The 22,257-nt window shown below is 38.0% G+C and overlaps 1 protein-coding gene across 11 annotated transcripts in view; it reads left to right on the top strand.

Annotated features, from left to right (window-relative positions):
- Positions 1-22,257, top strand: part of DNM1L (dynamin 1 like) — a 59,915-nt gene that overhangs the window by 33,931 nt on the left and 3,727 nt on the right. For 2 of the 11 annotated variants that reach the window (XM_053556936.1, XM_053556934.1), the window contains 11 exons: positions 703-865; positions 4,671-4,791; positions 6,347-6,478; positions 7,376-7,582; positions 11,068-11,188; positions 12,142-12,297; positions 12,538-12,627; positions 14,753-14,845; positions 17,292-17,348; positions 18,163-18,240; positions 18,558-18,617. In XM_053556936.1, the coding sequence (XP_053412911.1) occupies positions 703-865; positions 4,671-4,791; positions 6,347-6,478; positions 7,376-7,582; positions 11,068-11,188; positions 12,142-12,297; positions 12,538-12,627; positions 14,753-14,845; positions 17,292-17,348; positions 18,163-18,240; positions 18,558-18,617 (1,278 nt within the window). The remainder of the gene's footprint in view (positions 1-702; positions 866-4,670; positions 4,792-6,346; positions 6,479-7,375; positions 7,583-11,067; positions 11,189-12,141; positions 12,298-12,537; positions 12,628-14,752; positions 14,846-17,291; positions 17,349-18,162; positions 18,241-18,557; positions 18,618-22,257) is intronic. The other 9 variants (XM_053556938.1, XM_053556935.1, XM_053556944.1 and 6 more) reach the window with 5 other exon arrangements.

Genomic DNA, 22,257 nt, shown 5'->3' with positions numbered 1-22,257 from the left:
TGTTCTTCCTCCATATATATGAATGTACCTCTTCCTTCCTTCCTTCTTGGCTGACTTTAATTTCTGCTCATTCTCTGAAATGTCAGTTGTTTCAGTGAGATCTTCCCTGATTATTTAAAAACACAATCTAATATAATAATTTAAAATCACAATCCTCTCTAATCATTCCCTAGCCTGCTGTTCTGCTGTATTTTACCACAGACCTTACTACTACCTATTGTGTGTATGTGTATAGTATGTATGTATGTGTGTGTGTATGTGTGTTTATGATCTGTCTTGAATCTCTAAAATATAAGCCCTGTGATGACAGGAACTTTGGTGTTTTTCAAATTCACAACTGTTACATAATCTGACATGACCTGAAATCAGGGTCAAAAAAATGCCTGAAATATAGTAAGCTGCCACTAAACAACATTGATAATTGAATGAATGAATTTGTATCGTGGAAATTAACATTGCATAGTCCTTAACAGTGGATTGTGTTAAGTAAATTTTTGTGCACAAGTAAACTTACGGTATTTAAGAGTTATATTTTGAGACTTCACATATTACCAAATTCAGAAATACGTCTATAATACATTGTTAATATCTTTATTTTAACTATTTGTAAATGGAGAAATACATATATTCTGTGGATTAAATGTGGGGGGAAAAGCTGAGTTGATTTTTATTATTAGTTCCTTGTTCATCTCTTTGGTTTAGGTGCCTGTAGGTGATCAACCTAAGGATATTGAGCTTCAAATCAGAGAACTTATTCTCCGGTTCATCAGCAATCCAAATTCCATTATCCTTGCTGTCACTGCTGCTAACACAGATATGGCAACATCAGAGGCACTTAAAATTTCAAGAGAGGTAGATCCAGATGGTAAGGACAGATTTTAATATTAAATGAGATACTTGATTTACAATGGTAAATCTAACCTAAAGAAAGAATTTTTACTTTTAATAGGAATATCTACCATTGTTAATACAAATTTAAAAATCATGATTTCCTGTTTTGCTGATAAATAGAAATTCTGATGGGAAAGAAAAGTTATTAAGTTGCTATACAGGCTAGGCAAAAATATTGCACATGACATACTTATAATGGTGACCTAATGATATAAAAACTAAGGATTTTGCAAAAAGCGTTGCTTGTTTTGTGATTTAGGTTTCTGAATGGTTGACTTTTAAGAAAAAATAACAGGCTGAGTGCTGTGGCTCACACCTGTAATTCCAGCACTTTGGGAGTCCTGGAATTTGGGACTTTGGGATGGTTGTTTGAGGCCAGTAGTTCAAGGCCAGCCAAGACCCAGTCTCAAAAAAAAAAAAAAAAAAAAATATATATATATGTGTATGTATGTATGTATATAAAACCTAAGACAGGAATATTTCTTAAGCCCAGGAGTTTGAGGCCAGCCCAACTACACAGACTGTCTCTTTTAAAAAAAAGTGGAGGATATGTACAGCTAAGGAGACAACAACCAAAGCAAAGAGACAACCTACACAATGGGAAAGGATATTTGCATATTTTCAATCAGACAAAAGCTTGATAACTAGGATCTATAGAGAACTCAATCCACATGAAAAAAGCCAACAATCTCATATATCAATGGGCAAGAGATATGAATAGAACCTTCTCTAAGGAAGACAGACGAATGGCTAACAAACATATGAAAAAATGTTCATCATCTCTATATATTAGAGAAATGCAAATCAAAACAACCCTGAGATATCATCTAACCTCAGTGAGAATGGCCCACATCACAAAATCTCAAAACTGCAGATGCTGGCGTGGATGTGGAGAGAAGGGAACACTTTTACACTGCTGGTGGGACTGCAAACTAGTACAACCTTTCTGGAAGGAAGTACGGAGAAACCTCAAAGCACTCAAGCTAGACCTCCCATTCGATCCGGCAATCCCATTACTGGGCATCTACCCAGAAGGAAAAAAATCCTTTTATCATAAGGACACTTGTACTAGACTGTTTCTTGCAGCTCAACTTACTATCGCCAAAATGTGGAAACAGCCTAAATGCCCACCAACCCAGGAATGGATTAACGAGCTGTGGTATATGTACACCATGGAATACTATTCAACTATTAAAAAAAATGGAGACTTCACATCCTTTGTATTAACCTGGATGGAAGTGGAAGACATTATTCTTAGTAAAGCATCACAAGAATGGAGAAGCATGAGTCCTATGTACTCAATTTTGATATGAGGACAATTAATGACAATTAAGGTTATGGGTGGGGACGAAAAGCAGAAAGAGGGACGGAGGGGCGGGGTGGGGCCTTGGTGTATGTCATACTTTCTGGGGGCAAGACATGATTGCAAGAGGGACTTTACCTAACAATTGCAATCAGTGTAACCTGGCTTATTGTACCCTCAATGAATCCCCCCAAAAAAGTGGAGGATAGATAGATAGTAAATAATCATTGTAGATCACTAGGGTACAGTGGAAAATTATGGTATTTACATTCTGCAGAGGTAGAAAATATTCAGACTTGCTCAAGGCACAGGGAATTCTTAGAAATAAAGGTAAAAAATTCTTTTTTTTATTGGTAGAGACAGTCTCACTTTATCGCCCTTGGTAGAGTACTGTGGTGTCACACAGCTCACAACAACCTCCAACGCCTGGGCTTAGGCGATTCTCTTGCCTCAGCCTCCCGAGTAGCTGGGACTACAGGCACCTGCCACAACACCCGGCTATTTTTTTGTTGTAGTTTGGCTGGGGCTGGGTTTGAACTCGCCACCCTTGGTATATGGGGCCAGTGCCCTACACCGCTGAGCCACAGGCGCCGCCTGGTAAAAATCCTTTTATGAAGCATTCATAACCCCAAGGATTAGTTTATATTTTGACTCACTGATACTTAACTAATGATGTATGCATCTCTTAGTATATACACAATGCTAGCATATAAGAGAGTGGTTATTGCTAATAAAACGTATGCTTTGCCCCTTTAAAAAAACCCTTTTTTTATCTGAATATGGAGGGTCTGAAGAGCATGGCTTGTTTTTCTTTTCCTGCTTTGAAGAAGAATTTCAAATGAAAAATTGATATGATAGGAAATGTTAGTGCTAAGACTGCTAAAATATTCCCACAAGCAAGGTTATTTAACATAATTTTTTAAAACTTTACATAAGAAGCTATTTTTACTACACGAATAATTAATGTTCATTTCAGTTAAATATCTGAGGATTTATTTATATTTTATTATTTAAAGTAAGTTGTTAGTTTGTATGTATTAGCTCTATTTTAAACTGACACTTCAGCCATAAATATAGTTATACTTTTTGATCTACTAATCTTTATTTTTGTTTGTTTGTTTTTTTTTGGCCGGGGCTAGTTATGAACCCGCCACCTCCGGCATATGGGACCGGTGCCCTACTCCTTGAGCCACAGGCACTGCCCTGATCTACTAATCTTAATCTAGTAATATATATAGTAAGGAAATAATCCAACCCAATATTACTTAAAGTATCAAAGATTAGAAACAATTAATATGGCCAGCAATAGGAATGATTAAGTAAATTCAAATAATAACATGAAATAAAAAGGATGATTTTTTAAATTTGGAGCAATACAGAAAAATGCTTATAACTGAAAACTACCATAGGTATAACTGTACACTGCAGAGCAGAGGAGCTACAGCTTTCACATCTTGCTGATAGGAATCATATAGCCACTTTGGGAAACAATTTGTCACTTTCTTGTAAAGTTAGATCAGCAATCCCACTCTTAGGTATAATTATTTATGTTAAATGAGAATCAATGTTCATACAAAAAACTATATGCAAACATCTATAGCAGCTTTATTCACATTTCAGAAAAACTAGAAAGAGATATTTCTCAAATGAAGAATGAATAACCAAACTGTAGTATGTTCCATACAATGGTAGACTACTCGGCAATGAAAAAAATGAACTGTTGATGGTCATCCAGCCACACAGATCTCTTCAAATGCATTGAAGCTGGATTCAAAAAAGGCTGTAATATAATATAACATTTATATACCATTCTAGAAAAGGCAAACAAGTTTGATTGGTTAGCACAGGAAAATATGGGGGAACAATGTCTTGAGGTGGTAATGTTATCTCTTTGGATTTGTCAAAACTCATAGAATTGCAACCAAAAAACAGCAAATTTCAAACTTTTTTTTTGTTGTTGCAGTTTTTGACCGGGGCTGGGTTTGAACCCACCACCTGCGGTATATGGGGCTGGCGCCCTACTCCTTGAGCCACAGGCGCTGCCCCAATTTCAAACATTTTTTAAAGCTTATAAAATAGCCATAAGAGCTAATAAAAAATATATCTGAAAAAATTTTAGAAATTATACACAATGTTTAAAACATTTTTTAAAAAGTACTTGTAAGTGAAGGTTAAGAAAAGCATTACCAAGTTACAGACATTTTAGGCACAGTGGCTCACACCTGTAATGCCTAGCACTTTGGGAGGCCAAGGCATAGGACTGCTTGAGGCCCAGAGTTCAAGACCATCATGAGCAACACAGCAAGACCCTGTCTCTACAAAAAAATAAAAGGGAAAGGTACTACTAAAATGATGATAGAGGTAGTGTTAGATAGGATTATTACAGGTAAGGATTTTTTAAAAATTAATACTTAATGGCTTTACTTACTGGGTTGTATGTTCTCCCTCTCTCCCTCCTTTCTTTTGCATTTACCAGGTCGCAGAACCCTGGCTGTAATCACTAAACTTGATCTCATGGATGCCGGTACTGATGCCATGGACGTACTGATGGGAAGAGTTATTCCAGTGAAACTTGGAATAATTGGAGTAGTAAACAGGTTAGTAATTAAGAATGGGACAGGAATTACGGCATTCTCATTTCAAAGCAAGTCTGAATATCTGAAATGTTGAATGGGTCTATTTTCCCCCCTTTTATTATAGTCTTGGTATTGCTAAAGAATCCATTGCTCTAACAGAAGAAAAGAGATTGACTAAAGCCTCCCGTGCACATTTTTAGTGGAAAATGTTTCTAAAATTAGCAGTGTCAAGAGATGGAAGCTAATTTAATAGCAGAACTTCAAGAATTCTTGCCTATTATGTTTTCTTTTTTTTTTTTGTAGAGACAGAGTCTCACTTTATGGCCCTCGGTAGAGTGCCATGGCATCACACAGCTCACAGCAACCTCCAACTCCTGGGCATAAGCGATTTTCTTGCCTCAGCCTCCCGAGCAGCTGGGACTACAGGCGCCGGCCACAACGCTCGGCTATTTTTTGGTTGCAGTTCAGCCGGGGCCGGGCTTGAACCCGCCACCCTCTGTATATGGGGCCAGCGCCTTACTGACTGAGCCACAGGCACCGCCCATCTTGCCTATTATGTTAAACTATGTATGAGGAGGCACTGGGTAAAGAAAAAAGTCTTACCTAATTTGTACCCAATCGAGAAAGAGTTTAAGGGGTAGGATTTTAATAGATTGGTAGGTCTCTTAGCATTAGTGATTCTGTTTAATTGCCATGATGTGACTTGGAGAAATTTTATTAAAGTTATCATAAATAGTTGGTATTAAAAGTTGGAGAAAGGAAACTATTATTGAGTATCTAATTATGTTTTAGACCAACTGCTGTGAGCAATTTGCAAATGGTATCTCTTGGAATCTGAGGTAGCTGTTGATGTCTATATTATAATCAGAAAACTCCAGTTATTCATTTAACAAAGTTACGTAACTAGTCAAGGGTAGAACTGGATCCACAGGAAGACCTTTCTTTGTCCAAGGCCTTTATATGACAGAAAACATTGAAATTATCACGAGATCTGGGTTGTAGTCCAAATTCTTCTATAAACTAAATATAATATGGGATATAAATGACACCTAACATCTTTGGGTCTTAAGCTTTTTAAAATGAAAATGTTTTACTATGTGGTATTTAAGATCCATTCCAGTTGTCTGCCTCTGTAAGTCCTTCTGTCCCAACCCCTACTCCTACTTACTTTCCCCCAATTCCAACTATCTCCTTTTCAGGCATATGACACTGGCATAACACTGTTTGTTATAATTGTAGGTGATTGCTCTTTAAGTTAACTTAATTATGTTGGTAGAAATTAATTGTCCATAGATAAAATATACAACTGATTAAGATACAAAATATACAACTGGTTATATTTTTGCACCCGTGTATCTGTGTTAAGTGTTCTGCTTTTGTCTATGGTTAATGGTAATAATGAAGCTTAAACTATTCAGGCCTTACTATAAAGTCACATAGTTCAAATCTTGCCTTACTACTTACTACTACTTGTCATGCTACTTAATGTGTGACCTTGATCATCACCATCATCTCAAGTAGGGAGAGGACAACAATTAACTATAGCTCAATAGTTTTTTTAATTTTTCACCCGTAGGAGCCAGCTAGATATTAACAATAAGAAGAGTGTGGCTGATTCAATCCGTGATGAATATGCTTTTCTTCAAAAGAAATATCCATCTCTGGCCAATAGAAATGGAACAAAGTATCTTGCTAGGACTCTAAACAGGTAATTTTTTTTTTTTTTATTTTACAGAAATGAAATGGATTTGTTTTGCCAAGAGGTGTCTGAGAGCTTTCATTTTCAGTTCCTTACCTTTTCCTGCTGTTTTGTACAGTTTCACTTTTTATTTCTTATATAGTATATTCTTGTAAAGTAGATGTCGTTTTTTTTTTTTTTTTTTTTTTTGAGACAGAACCTCAAGCTGTCGCCCTGGGTAGAGTGGTATGGCATCACAGCTCACAGCAACCTGCAACTCCTGGGCTCAAGTGATTCTCCTGCCTCTGCCTCCCAACTAGCTGGGACTACAGGCACCCGCCACAATGCTGGCTATTTTTTGGTTGCAGCCATCATTGTTGTTTGGCAGGCCCAGGCTGGATTCGAACCCACCAGCTCAGGTGTATGTGGCTGGCACTTTAGCTGCTCGAGCCACAGGCGCTGAGCCGATGTCATTATTTTTATTGCAATGGTTTTCATTAAATCATGTAGTCTTGAATGGATGCTCAAGTGAATTTAAAATTTTTTTTTTTTTTGAGACAAGAGCGGTAAGCTATTGCCTTGGGTACAGTGCCATGGCATCACAGCTCACAGCAAGCTCCAACTCCTGGGTTTAAGCAATTCTCTTGCCTCAGCCTCCCAAGTAGCTGGGACTAAAAGGCGCCCGCCACAACGCCTGGCCATTTTTTTCTGTTTTTTTGGTTGTAGTTGTCATAATTGTTTGGCAGGCTCAGGCTGGATTTGAACCTCCCAGTTTTGATGTATGTGGCTGGTGCCTTAGCCACTTGAGCTATAGGTGCTGAGCCTTAAAATGTTTTAATTAGGAAATTTTTGACAATTTGAGGGAAAAGGCTTTGAGCTTCAGAACACAGTTTGATTTTAAAATCCTTCTTTTCTAACTTTCATTAGGTTACTGATGCATCACATCAGAGATTGCTTACCAGAGTTGAAAACAAGAATAAATGTTCTAGCTGCTCAGTATCAGTCTCTTCTAAATAGCTATGGTGAACCTGTGGATGATAAAAGTGCTACTTTACTCCAGCTTATCACCAAATTTGCTACAGAATACTGTAACACTATTGAAGGAACTGCAAAATATATTGAAACTTCAGAGCTGTGAGTAAATCAATTTTTCTGTACATTTGGTTACCTGTTAAAGCAACTATAGCTGAGATTATCTGTGATTTATTCTATAAAGGAATTTTTTGGTAGAAATGATAGGATGATGTCTGATGTATGTAAAAATGCTGTATAAATTATAGTTTATAAACTATGTAAAGCACAGTAAAAATTATAAGCATTTAAATTGATAAGCATTTAAAAATATTTCTTGATTTTAAAAAATGTTTCATTAATATATACAGTGTAATTGTTCATGAAAAATTAGAAAATGCAGATGAGTAGAAATAAAACATAAAACTAAAATTACACAATGGTGCATGCCTGTAGTCTCAGCTACTTGGAAGACTGTGGCAGGAGGATCTCTTGAGTCTAGGAGTTTGAAGCCAGCCAGGGCAACATGTTCCGATCCTGTCAGAAGAAAGAAAAGAAAGGGAAGAAAGAAAGAAGAGGAAGGAAGGAAAGAAAAGAGAAGAAAAAAGGAAGGAGAGAAGGGAGAAAGAGAGAGGGAGAGGGAAGGATAGGTAGAGAGAGGAAGGAGAAAATTACTCATGATTCCTAACAAATCCAGACAAATACCTGTATTATATACTTGTCTGAAAACCAGATGGTACACATGATATTTTGGAATCATTCTTTAAAATAACATGTCACAAATAACTTTCTAGCTTATATTAGACATTACATTATCATTCTGAGCATGAGAATAGTATTTTGCTTTTTAGATATACCCTCATTTATTGAACCAGTCCCCTCCTATTGGATAGTTTGTTTTCAATCATACACATATATAAACGCTGTTGTATGTTGCACCTATCTCTGGGCATGGTGTTACCATGAAGGTAAATTCCTAGAAGTAGCCTTACTAGAGTAAAGGGTATGATGTGCTCAAACCCTTATACTGTTTTATTACTACTATAATGTCCCTTTTTACACCTTCATTAAAAAACTTACTTTGAAATAAATATAGACTGTTAAGAAGTTACTTAGAGGGCAGTGCCTGTGGCTCAGTGAGCAGGGTGCCGGCCCCATATACCGAGGGTGGCGGGTTCAAACCCGGCCCCGGCCAAACTGCAACAAAAAAATAGCCAGGCGTTGTGGCAGGCGTCTGTAGTCCCAGCTACTCGGGAGGCTGAGGCAGGAGAATCGCCTAAGCCCAGGAGTTGGAGGTTGCTGTGAGCTGTGTGACGCCACGGCACTGTACCGAGGGCAATAAAGTGAAACTCTGTCTCTACAAAAAAAAAATAATAAAAAAAAAAAAAAAAGAAGTTACTTAGAAATGTACAGGGAGGTCCTGTGCATCTTCCAACCCAACCCACTTCCCCAGCATTGACATCTGGTATAACTATAGCACAATGACAGTGTGACAATGAATATTGGTGCAATCTATAGGGCTTATTCAGATTTCATCAATTTTATATTGAATTTGAGTGTGTGTGTTTGTTTGTTATATGTGTAGTTTGGTGTACCTTAGTGTGACCAAGGTAATCTTTTATATGAGTTAACTCCATAGAGAAGTAAATTATTTAACAGACTAATTCTTGAATGGTCATTACATGTATGGTATATTGAGGAAAACAAAGATTACAACAATGGCCCTTAAGGAGTTTAGTGGGTAAAGTAGGTTAAAGTGGTATGAGGCTTAAGTATAATTATTATTATTTTTTTTGAGACAGAGTCTCACTTTGTCGCCCTGGGTAGAGTGCTGTGGCGTCACAGCTCACAGCAACCTCCAACTCCTGGGCTTAGGCTATTCTCTTGCCTCAGCCTCCCTAGTAGCTGGGACTACAGGCACCTGCCACAATGCCCAGCTATTTTTTGTTGCAGTTTGGCTGGGGCTGGGTTTGAACCCACCACCTTCAGTATATGGGGCCAGCGCCCTACTCACTGAGCCACAGGCGCCGCCTAAGTATAATTATTTTATTTAAGCATTTTTTTTTTTTTTTTTGTAGAGACAGAGTCTCACTGTACTGCCCTCGGGTAGAGTGCCGTGGCGTCACACGGCTCACAGCAACCTCTAACTCTTGGGCTTACGTGATTCTCTTGCCTCAGCCTCCGGAGCAGCTGGGACTACAGGCGCCCGCCACAACGCCCGGCTATTTTTTGGTTGCAGTTTGGCCGGGGCTGGGTTTGAACCCGCCACCCTCGGTATATGGGGCGGCGCCCTACTCACTGAGCCACAGGCGCCGCCCTATTTAAGCATTTCTTATTGTTAAATGTAATATATATCCAGAAAAGGGCATATAACATATATGGGCCATTTTGTAAATAGTTAATAAATTAATCATCTGTGTCTGCCTAATAATCAACCTTCTAAGAGAGACCAATTGCATTTCTTTCTGGGAACACTGAAGAGAGACCAATTGCATTTCTTTCTGGGATTACAAGAATTTAACAATTATTTAGAGAAGGGAAAGGTTGGTGGCAGAAAGACCAATCACTGGTAATTTCAACCATATTTAAGTGTGTCAATTGCATTCACAATGTTGTGCAACCATCATAAGTATCTATTTCCAAAATTTTTCATCACTTCAACAGAGATTCTATACCTATTAAGCAATTACTCTCCATGGCTCTCTCCTTTAATCCCAGCAACATGTAATTTACTATCTGTATGAATTTGCCTATTATAGATATTTCATGTAAGTGGAATCATACAGTATTTGTCTTTTTGTGGTTACTTCAGCAAACATGATGTTGGACTAGTGTCTTTTATCTGAACTGTTGAATAGTGGTGGTAAAAATAGAGAGGAGGGATGATTTGGGGAGACATTAATAAGATATTTGTAGACTTCAACTGGACTTAAATTAAAAAAAATAACACCAGCGTCTTTAATTATTAAACAAGATGGGAAATATAAGGTGCTAGGTCAAGAGATTTAGTCTGTCTAAAAGCCAGGATTAGGTGCCCGTGGATGACAGCCTACTATTTGAGAATGACTATAAATATAAAAATGAAAAAAAAAAATTCAAAGAAGAGTATTTCAGGGCATGTGAAAATTACATAAAATATAAAACTCAGTATACCTAAGTTTTATTGGAACACAGCTATGCTTATTTGTTTATATATTGTCTGGCTGCTTTTGCTGAGTGTTGTAGGAGACTGTATGGCCTGTAAAAGCCTAAAAATTTTCTATCTGGTTCTTCGCAGTAAGTGTTTGCAGACCTCCATTTTAGATTGTGGATGAACAGAAATAAATAAGGCACTGTTTCCTGTCCTTAAGGAAACTCAATGGTCTAGTTGAAGAAAACTAGGGCAGAGAAAAAGTGTTTAGCAATTCTTAGTTAACTAACGTTTTATGTCACAACAGTTATCATATATCACAAAATGACTGCTGGTTGAGAACACGTGGAAATATGAAGGGACTGTGTTTATCTGAGGTTTTTTCAGTAATTGAGGTGACCTTAAAGCTAATAGACTTCTAACTTACAGCTTCTTTACCTTTGTAATGCTAGAAACCGTATACTTCATTGCCTTTCAGATGTGGTGGTGCTAGAATTTGTTACATTTTCCATGAGACTTTTGGGCGAACCTTAGAATCTGTTGACCCCCTTGGTGGCCTTAACACTATTGACATTTTGACTGCCATTAGAAATGCTACTGTGAGTATGCTTAATTTTCAGACTTAAAAAATGAGGTTCGGGTGGCTCCTGTGGCTCAAGGAGTAGGGCAGTGGTCCCATATGCCGGAGGTGGCGGGTTCAAACCCAGCCCTGGCAAAAAAATAAATAAATAAATAAATAAAGTAACTTAAAAAAAAAAAATGAGGTTCACTAATGCGTCAGATGCTGGGGAAACATGTTACAAAAGACCATGTTTTTTTATTAGCAGTCCTGAGTAATTTCCCATTGTAAAATTCTCAACTTTTCTGCTCACTGGAAGATAGATTTGGGGGGCTGTCAGCAAAGAACAGCTAAGAAGAAGTTTAATGAAACACTTCCATGTCACACTTCCAACTGGGGTTGTGCAGATTACAATGCAAAGTCAGGCTCTGTGCAGTTGCTAATTCTCTGCTCTGCTGTGGGCTTAGACCCCTAGGACTCTCACTGGGGCTCTGTACACGTCACTTGCTGTGAATTGTCAACCCAGAACAAAGGGAAGCCCCTTCTACAGGGACGGCTCCCCTGGGGGACATCCTGACCAGGCTTATCGTCTGTGGACTCAGGGATGATGGTGTTTTTATTGTGAATGGGATCTTTTTCTCATTGAAATATCATCACACTGGAAATTGTACTATATGTAAAAAAACCCCAAAGGATAGTTTTATATCTGAAATACACATAAATTATGGCTATATGGTTTATTGGAAAGTAGTACTGTAACATGAAGAGTTACTTGCTATAAATTTTTTCTATTTAAAAAAATGAGGTTCATTTTCTTATCCATATACTGTTACCTTTTTAAATTAATTGTATAGTTTATTTTCCTCTCATACTTGAAAATTAAGAAGCAGTTTTTATGAAAATTACCAAAAAATGTGATTTAGTTCTTTAAACTTTGGGAAGAACTGAAATTACATGTACCTACAGTAAGAGGTGTAAGTTTTATTTTTTCAGGGTCCTCGTCCTGCTTTGTTTGTGCCTGAGGTTTCATTTGAATTACTGGTCAAGCGGCAGATTAAACGTCTAGAAGAGCCCAGCCTCCGTTGTGTGGAACTTGTTCATGAGGAAATGCAAAGGATCATTCAGCACTGTAGCAACTACAGTACACAGGTAACCTGAGAGAAATGCAAACGACAGATTTCAGAGTAACCAGTAAAGGACGTGAGGTGGTGATTTCATAGGGTGAGTAGGAATGTATAAGATAGGCAAGAAGTTAAAATCTGTTTCTCTTATCTAAAAGTGATTTGAGAATTTGAATATTCATAGATGAAACTTCCAGATCTAATTCAGAATTTCAGTGATCATTAGGTGATAAATAAATGGTACTTTTCTTTTTCTCTTTATTTATAGGAATTACTACGTTTTCCTAAACTTCATGATGCCATAGTTGAAGTAGTGACTTGTCTTCTTCGTAAAAGGTTGCCTGTTACAAATGAAATGGTGAGCTACTGTGTCGCAAATCATCATTGTATTCACCATTAATAAAAGTTTAAAGTTTTGTTTGGTTGCTTTTTAATACAGCATTATATGATTAGAGTTTAGGCATAATGTGGGCAGCGCCTGTGGCTCAAGGAGTAGGGCACCGGTCCCATATGCCGGAGGTGGCGGGTTCAAACCCAGCCCCGGCCAAAAACCATAAAAAAAAAAAAAAAAAAAAAAAAAAGAGTTTAGGCATAATGTTTCTGAGTGTATTGGGAGGAAAAAAGTGAGTTTTGCCAAGGCAGGTGGATTGCTTGAACTCAGGAGTTTGAGACCAGCCTGAGCAAGAGTGAGATCCCATCTCTAAAACTAGCTGAGTATTGTGGTGGGTGCCTGTAGTCCCAGCTACTCGGGAGGCTGAGGCAAGAGGATCTCTTGAGCCCAAGAATTTGAGGTTGCTGTGAGCTATGATGCCATAGCACTCTACCCAGGGTGACAAAGTGAGAAACTGTTTCAAAAAACAAAAAAAGTGAATTTTAATCTTATTTCAATGAAAAATTTCAATAATTCTGGCATATTTTTTTCTTCATATTTTAATCATTGTTAGCCTACAGCCACAGGCTTTCATGAGATTGGTTGTAGAAGTTTTGCTCTGTTACATAGTGCCACTGATAAAGTGGAAAACCAACTTTGCCTTCAGCCTTAGCAAAGTGAACCTTTATAGCATGTTATTAGTTTATGAAGTACGCCAAGATAATCTGGCCACTTGTACGGTTTGCTTGTTTGATGACCTAGTACTATAATATCATAGTTGTTTGCTACTATTCTGTGGGTTGCTGCTATCCACAGCAATAAAAATGCTGAAATTGGCAGAAATATGGGACAAACATTTAAAATTGCCCTTATGCCTCTAATTGTTCGCTGGGTTTTTTTGTTTTTTGTTTTTTCTTTTTTATGGTCATTAAAAGTGCATTTGGGTCCCTGGCTCAGGATGGTGAGCCCCAGTCGAGGTTACTAAGAGTACAAAACCATCCTTGGAAGTATAGAATGTTAAGTGCCACTGCTTGATTGTTCCCTTAACAAGGATAAAGCTCAGATTCAGATGTCTAGAAACGAACTTAGCCTGCTCTCAGCACTCCTCTCTGATTCCACCAAAATCACGGGGTCTTCCCTTGAATAGACTCCTTCACCTAGTTCTGAGGCTGTATGTGCTGTTCTGATACCTTAGGTTTGTCAGGATAGTGCAGAGAACATAGTAAAGGACTTAAATTTATTCTCTCTGTAAGCCTTAGAAATTCTATAGAGGGCTGGAGAAATTAATTTCAACTTTTCTTTTTGATTATTAGCCCCTTAGGATTTTGAACCACGTAAGATATTTTAACTAGGTGCTTCATAATTAACACTCATCAGTCACTGTCTCAGGTCCTTAAAATGTATCTTTACCCAAATAAAGTTAACATCTTTTACTTATGTCTGATTATTTATTATTATTTTGTAGAGACAGAGTTTATACCTTATCGCCCTTGGTAGAGTGCTGTGGCGTCACACAGCTCACAGCAACCTCCAACTCCTGGGCGTAGGCGATTCCCTTGCCTCAGCCTCCGCAGTAGCTGGGAATACAGGCACCCGCCACAATGCCCGGCTGTTTTTTTGTTGTTGCAGTTTGGCTGGGCTGGGTTTGAACCCACTACCCTTGGTATATGTGCCCGGCGCCCTGCCCACTAAGCCATAGGCGGGCACTTATGTCTGATTATGAACTGTTTTCTTATTATGGACCCTGAACTAAAACTTTGATATGGAAGAGTGGATGATCTGAGGTTTTAATAAAAGAATTGCAGAAAGCCCTGGACCTTATATTTGTATCAAGTAGACAGTTTTCTTTTTCCTAGCAATAAAATACTTCTAGCTTGCCTTAATGTCATTTCCTCCCCATAGTAATGGAATTCTAGATGCTGAGATGTAATTTAAAAGTTAGAGCAAATTATCATTTGGCATACAGTTTTTCAGTTGGAGTCTAATTACTCAGTATGTAGGCATGAATTTCCTGTACTTTTTCAGTATTGTGTTTAATAGATTTTATAAGTTTTTCTCAATCTAAACTTGGGTTGACCTAATTTTGAAGATAGCCTAACTTTATTTTTTCTAGGTCCATAACTTAGTGGCAATTGAATTGGCTTATATCAACACAAAACATCCAGACTTTGCTGATGCTTGTGGGCTAATGAACAATAATATCGAGGTAAATACAACTGAAACTGTTCTTTTTCACAGGTAGAAAATCTGTTGTAATTCAATCATGTCTAACTTATTTAGCATGAGATAACTATAAAATAGACATGCACCATATTAGTGCCTATTTTATGCTAGGAAACATTTTTTCTTAAGTTCTCAAAACCAGCTGGAGGCATTATTCCTACTTTCAGCTGGAATTCAAGAGAGAATCTGGGAATTTACTGATTTAGTGTTGAAGAACTGCCTGGTTTTATTTCACTGACTTATAGCTTATTCAGGTTGAAGTGTTTTAAATAAAGTGAGTGTTAAAAATTGTTTTCATTTGGCTCTGAAAATTGTAAAAGAAGCATTTAAGAATTACCCATCTTTCCATACATTTGGAAAAGCAGAAGAGTCTTTTCATCACTAATAGGGTGGCTACATTTCATTTATTTTTTTTTCCTTTTGATGTTAATATAACAAATTGTGTAAGATCTCAGAGCCAAGGCTGGTGGAGAGAGCAATTTATCCAGATGCTCATTTTTTCTCTTCCACTTTTATCTAAGAACACTGTTTTTCTGCTATTTCCGAATCCAGTTAAGACCTCAGACTCTCTTCCTATACCAAATTCCTATTTCTGCATATGGTGGAAAGAAAATTTTAAACATGCCACTAAGAACTGGAAGGGACCCTGGGTTACTGACTTCAACTATGGTTAAAAAAGATGAGAAGCTTGAGGCCCACAGGGGATATATTCCTTTGGTGCTAACTTTGCAGGGCACTGTTAATAGGAAACACGTACTTTCTCCTAAATAGGTATAGGGAGCTGGGTGTTTTTTTGTTGTTGTTGTTACATAGCTGGGGTGATTATTACTATCATAAACAATTCCAAAATGCATATATGAATAAAGCACTCAAATTGCACTAGTTAACAGTTATGTTAAAAATTAGCATGTAGACACTTGCTTAAAGGATTTAGTTTTTTTTTAACATTGAAACCAACTTCATGGAAAACACGTATCTAGAGCAGTTCTGTTATATTGACAAGGTCAGTTTTAGATTAGTATTTTTCTACAGTGAGTATGTCTCTGGTTTTAATAAGTGTGCCAAAGAACTTCATGTGAATATTCTCATTTAATCTTTGCCATAGCCCTTTGAGGGTAGATAATGTTAACCGATTGGAAAACCCAAAGATTAGAAAGAGTTGGTAACCTGTTTACTTAAAGCTAGTAAGCCAGGTTGCTGGGGTCCAGGGCCACCTAAGGTCTAGTCAGGACCTTATAGCTTATTCAGGTTGAAGTATATAAAAGTGTTAAAAATTGTTTTCATTTGACTCTGAAAGTTATAAACAGAACTAGGATGAGAATTGCTGTTCTTTAGATTCCCTGCCTTTTGCGTTGTATCCCTCTTCAAATTGTATATTTATACATACTCTTTATTCTAAAGATTAATATCCATTTTTACCTCTTATATCTTTTGTCACTGGCTAACCTCATGAACAAATGAAAATGGGTCAAATTTCTGTCAAAAAATTCTTACACATAAAATGTCATTGTCAAGTTTGTTAAACTTTTTTGGAAATTTGAGTCCATAAAATACTTTATATTTAAAAAAAAAAAAAAGAAATACTTTATATTTAGGAGCAGTTTTGGCTGTATTTAACCTAAATGCTTTCCTCCTACATTTGACGCCACCTGTGAGAGATCCATCATCACCATCTGCATATTTCTGTGTCTTCATAATCCTGACCCTTTCATAGTGCTTAGATATAGCAGGTGCATGTTGATTTGTATTTAAGTTTCTTTACCTTTGTGCTATGGTTGGTTACTTTGATAAGATTAGCAAATTATAACAGTGGGCAGTTGATCAGTCTGCTAAATCAGCCAAGTTACAGAAAGGACTATCAGTCGTCAACACCATTTATTTCCTGGAGATAGCTTTAGGATAAGGAAAATGGAACAGTTTTTAAGGATAACCTCAATCATGGATATTTCCTTAAGTTATAGTTCTGTGTGTAGGAGTTGTGTGAATTTTAACACAAAACTGCACGTTAGAGTGATTTTTAAAGACTTTGCTAAGTTTTCTGTGATCTGTGTGCTTCAGATTCTACATGGTATGCTGGAGACTTACGTTCCACATATATGTGGGGACAGTTTAAATCAAGGTTTCTTAACTTAGTGGCAAAGGGAGAGATGTCCATCTGCTGCCTTTCCTTTGAGAATCGCTGCTACAGGAAGCCACTGTTACTAACACTCTATTGTATCCCTCAACTGTGTTGAGGCAGGAAAAGATTGAGAAGCATTGGGTTAAATGCTTTCTTATGTGTTTTAAAATATGATAATTATAGCATGAGTCCCAAAAGTGAGGATACACCTGAAAGTTATTCCATACTTATCAATTAAGATGAACATTTTTTAGTAGGTAAATACTCAGTACTCTGATAATCACTTCTGTTTTGCTTGTGTTTTTTATAGGAACAAAGGAGAAACAGGCTAGCAAGAGAATTACCTTCAGCTGTACCACGAGACAAGGTAAAGAAAACTGTTTTGAAAGCACATTCCTAATACCCAAAGGTGGATTGGTGTGCCTCAGTATTATTCAGTTCTAGGAGCAATTTTTTCTTTTTTTTTAATACTTCATTAGAACTATTTAATTGTTTTGAGTAAAGATAAGCATGTTTAAAACGGTGATTTTTTTTTAAATTTAAAGTTAATAGTATTTTTAATACAATGGAATAAATATTTATAGGTGGCTTTTAAGCATTAAAGCTGCCTTTAAAAAAATTCAGTCAGTGGGGCAGTGCCTGTGGCTCAAAGGATTAGGGCGCTGATCCCATATGCCGGAGGTGGCGGGTTCAAACTCAGCCCTGGCCAAAAACTGCAAAAATAAATAAATAAATAAATAAAAATACTGTAAAAAAAAGAAAATTCAGTCAGCCACTTTATCAGCTTGTAAAATCAGTTGAAATGACTAATGACTTCTTAGAGACAAAAGACAATATCCACATAACATTTTAATTACCAATAATACCTATGATGGTTGCATATATTAAAGTGTGTATAAAATTTTGTTATTTTGAATTCTTTGCCAGAAAAGAATCTTTATCAAATAACAAAAATAAAAACAAAGCTTTTGGATTTCTCCTCCTACGTACTCATCTGAAGAACACAACGGTGACGATACAGGAAATAGGCAGGGCAAACAATTTTTATCTCCCATGATTACTTTCATTTTTCATGTTATTTTACTATTTTGTTACAGAGGTGAAAAATTCACATTTATAGTGTTTCTCAATGCATTTTTGGCATCCTTGATTTTTTTTCCCCCTGCATTTTTTGCCTTTAGTCTTCTAAAGTTCCAAGTGCTTTGGCACCTGCCTCCCAGGAGCCCTCCCCTGCTGCTTCTGCTGAGGCTGATGGCAAGGTCTGTTCTGATTCTTAATCTAAGCCTGCATGCCTAGTTGTTTTGTGCACCATAATCTTCTGAAAACAGTACACTGGATAGAAGAATAGTAACATAGAATGTTGTGCTACGGTCAGATCATTTTAGTGTAATATAAACTTTAAAACTACTTAATAGTGTATACTTTATAAATATTGTTGACATGCTTTTACTTACAATATATAAAGTGCACACAGAAAAGAAGTAATTTAATAATCCTGCACTTTTTGAATTTCAAGGCATTGGTATTTAAATTTTGCTTTTTGTTAAATTGCATGTTTTAACATATCTTTTAACAGTTAATTCAGGACAGCAGAAGAGAAACTAAAAATGTGAGTCTCTTGCTTCAAAATGGAAATGTTAGTACCTTTGGTTCTCACTGAAACACTGTCTTTACAACCATTGAAGAACCTGTTTGTTCAGTGGCATCTATCTCTTATTGTCTGTGTTACGTTCTTAATGTTTCTTTTATCTAACCCATGTAAGATGGCATTAGGTCTAGTTTTAACTAGTAACAATAAGCTTTCCCACAGTTTTCTCTGTTGAAGAATAATTTTAACTTAGAGTTTGGTAGGAAATTAAGATTTCAGAGATGGAAATTGTACTTTTGGACATTTCCTCTTTTAAGATTTTGAGATCTGGGGGCGGCGCCTGTGGCTCAGTGAGTAGGGCACCGGCCCCATATGCCGAGGGTGGCGGGTTCAAACCCTGCCCCGGCCAAACTGCAACAAAAAATAGCCGGGCGTTGTGGCGGGCGCCTATAGTCCCAGCTACTCGGGAGGCTGAGGCAAGAGAATTGCGTAAGCCCAAGAGTTAGAGGTTGCTGTGAGCCGTGTGACGCCACGGCGCTCTACCCGAGGGTGGTACAGTGAGACTCTGTCTCTACAAAAAAAAAAAAAAAAAAAAAGATTTTGAGATCTGGGCGGCACCTGTGGCTCAAGGAGTAGGGTGCTGGTCCCATATGCCGGAGGTGGCGGGTTCAAACCCAGCCCCAGCCAAAAACCACAGAAAAAAAAAAAAAAAAAAGATTTTGAGATCTGTTCAGTACTAATGTATGATCCTACAACACTTCTTTCTTATGCTTGCAATTAGTTTGTACTTGTCACCCTAAATCTGTAGCCTCATATGTGCTTTAAAAGCTTAAGCAAACCCAAAATTAAAAGGAAAACTAAGAGTTTGACACTGTTGTCAATAGTTGATAAGCCTTTTAGTGGAAAATTAAATAATATGTAAATTATTCAGACCCATTTCTCTTTCTAGCTTTTCTGCCATTTCTTTCCTTGTGTGTTGTCCATATTTAAGGTGTATTGATCTCCTCTCAGTTCTGTGTGCTCAGCTATTAAAAGAACCATCTAAATCACTATACAAGTTTTATTTCATTCATGGCATCACAATGAATGTGCCAACTTAAGATTTCATTTGCAGTATTATTCATGTATGGTTAACACACACATTTTAAAGTTAATGTACAATGTAAATGTATTGCCTATATCTAGAATTAGCTTACATTAACTAACACACTGAAGAAAGACATTGGCCAATATTTTGATTCTGAAAGATACCACCCAGCTGCCATTTTCCGAACAACTGCTATAATGCTCTTCTGCTAAATTTATATAATCCATTTTTAGATAAGATTTTTTTTTTTTTTTTTTTTTTGTAGCGATAGAGTCTCACTTTATTGCCCTTGGTAGAGTGCCGTGGTGTCCCACAGCTCAGAGCAACCTCCAACTCCTGGGCTTAGGCAATTCTCTTGCCTCGGCCTCCCAAGTAGCTGGGACTACAGGCACCCGCCACAACTATTTTTTTGTTGCAGTTTGGGTAGGGCCGGGCTCGAACCCGCCACCCTCAGTATATGGGGCCAGCACCCTACCCACTGAGCCATAGGTGCAATAAGTTTTTTTTTTTTTTTGAAACAGAGTCTCACCCTCAGTAGAGTGCCATGGCATCAGCTCACAAGAGCTCAAACGATCCTCTTGCCTCAGCCTGCCAAGTAGCTGGGACTATGAGGTGCCCGCCACAAGGCTTGGCTATTTTTAGAGACATGGTCTTGCTTTTGCTTAGGCTGGTCTTGAACTCCTGAGCTCAGTCCATGCACCCATCTTGGCCACCCAGAATGCTAGGATTACAGGCATGAGCCACTGTGCCTGGCCCTAGATTATAAGATCTTTAAGAACATCAAAAAAGGGCGGCGCCTGTGGCTCAGTCTGTAGGGCGCCGGCCGCATATACCAAGGGTGGCGGGTTCAAACCCAGCCCCAGCCCAACTGCAACCCAAAAATAGCCGGGCGTTGTGGCGGACGCCTGTAGTCCCAGCTACTCGGGAGGCTGAGGCAAGAGAATCGCTTAAGCCCAGGAGTTGGAGGTTGCTGTGAGCTGTGTGAGGCCACGGCACTCTACCAAGGGCCATAAAGTGAGACCCTGTCTCTACAAAAAAAAAAAAAAATGAACATCAAAAAAAAAATCTTAATGAACTATCTGTTTCCCCCATTATTGTAACAGTCATTTTTATTTTATTTTATTTTTTTTGAGACAGAGTCTCACTCTTGCCCTGGTTATAAGTGCCATGGCTCACAGCATCCTCAAGTTCAAGAGTTCCTTTTACCTCAGCCTACCGAGTACCTCAGACTACAGGCACTTGCTTGCCACAAAAATTTTCTATTTTTAGAGAGAGGGTCTCATTGTTGCTCAGACTGGTCTCGAACTTCGGAGCTCAAGCAATCTACCTGCCCTGGCCTCCCAGAGTTCTAGGATTATAGGCCACTGCACCCAGCCAGAGTCACTTTTTCTTTTTTAATGTCAAGCAAGACACTTAACATATATCCTAGAAAATAAAGTCGCAAAGGCACTTGTGATTAATGGTGGTACTAGATTTTTTTTTGTTGTTGTTGAGACAGGGTCCCACCCTATGCCCCTGAGCAGAGTGCAGTGGGCGTGGTAGCTCACCACAACCTCAGACTCGGGCTGCGGGCACCCCCGCTGCCTCAGCCTCCGGAAGCCACTGGGATTACAGGCGCTTGCCGTGGCGCCCAGCTGGGTTTTTCCATTTTTTTCATGAGTCGGGGTCTCACTGTCGCTCAGGCGAGTCTCGAACTCCCGAGCTCAAGCGATTCTCCCTCCTCAGCCTCCCACAGTGCTGGGATTACAGGCGTGAGCCACCGCGCCCGGCTATACTAGATTTTTTTCCAGCAGATCCTTCCTCAGGAGAATTTGTGTTTATGTCACAGTCTACATTTGAGGCAGCTTATAGTGATCGTCAGCCTAAGAATACTGTGTAGTTTTTTTTTTTTTTTTAAGAGTTTCTACTTTGACCTCATGGCATTTTTTTGTTGACTATTAGGAATGTAAACTTACTTGAGAAATATATAAACCAGGCGTCCTCAATCTGCGGCCCGCGGGCCACATGAGGCAGTGTGAATTGTATTTGTTCCCGTTTTGTTTTTTACTTCCAAATAAGTTATGTGCAGTGTGCATAGGAATTTGTTCATAGTTGTTTTCTTTTAAACTATAGTCCGGCCCTCCAATGGTTCGAGGAACAGTGAATTGGCTCCCTGTTTAAAAAGTTTGAGGACACCTGATATAAACTTTTAAGTTTGGAGATAGAAGTTCATAGAACTTTTGGAGAAACGACAGTGCAGCAGTGTTTAAGATTACTTGAAGAAATTATACTGAATGGCAGATCTTTGTCCTTGTGTGTGCTTTTAATGAGCTTTGCTTTTAAGGGCAGCTTATTTTTTCAACAATCTACTACTTGAAGGGTGGGAGAAGAGGAGAAATTTTGAAGTTAGCAAATGGTAAAGAAAAAAGGAATTCAATATGACCTAAATTGACTGAAACCTTGCACACATTTTACAACAGAACTTATTTTATAAAGCTTAGCATTCCAATTACGTCACCCACTGTCACCTTCTGACCCCATCATCTGTCTGAATAGACTAAATTGCAGATGGGTACTAGATGTGTGTTCTAGACTACTGTGAAAGAAAATGAGCTTTGTTTA

The sequence above is a fragment of the Nycticebus coucang genome, chromosome 12 (genome assembly GCF_027406575.1).
Source record: "Nycticebus coucang isolate mNycCou1 chromosome 12, mNycCou1.pri, whole genome shotgun sequence".
Lineage (NCBI taxonomy): Eukaryota > Metazoa > Chordata > Mammalia > Primates > Lorisidae > Nycticebus > Nycticebus coucang.
Note: the sequence above shows the minus strand (reverse complement) of the source record. Positions and strands in the feature narration are given on the sequence as shown.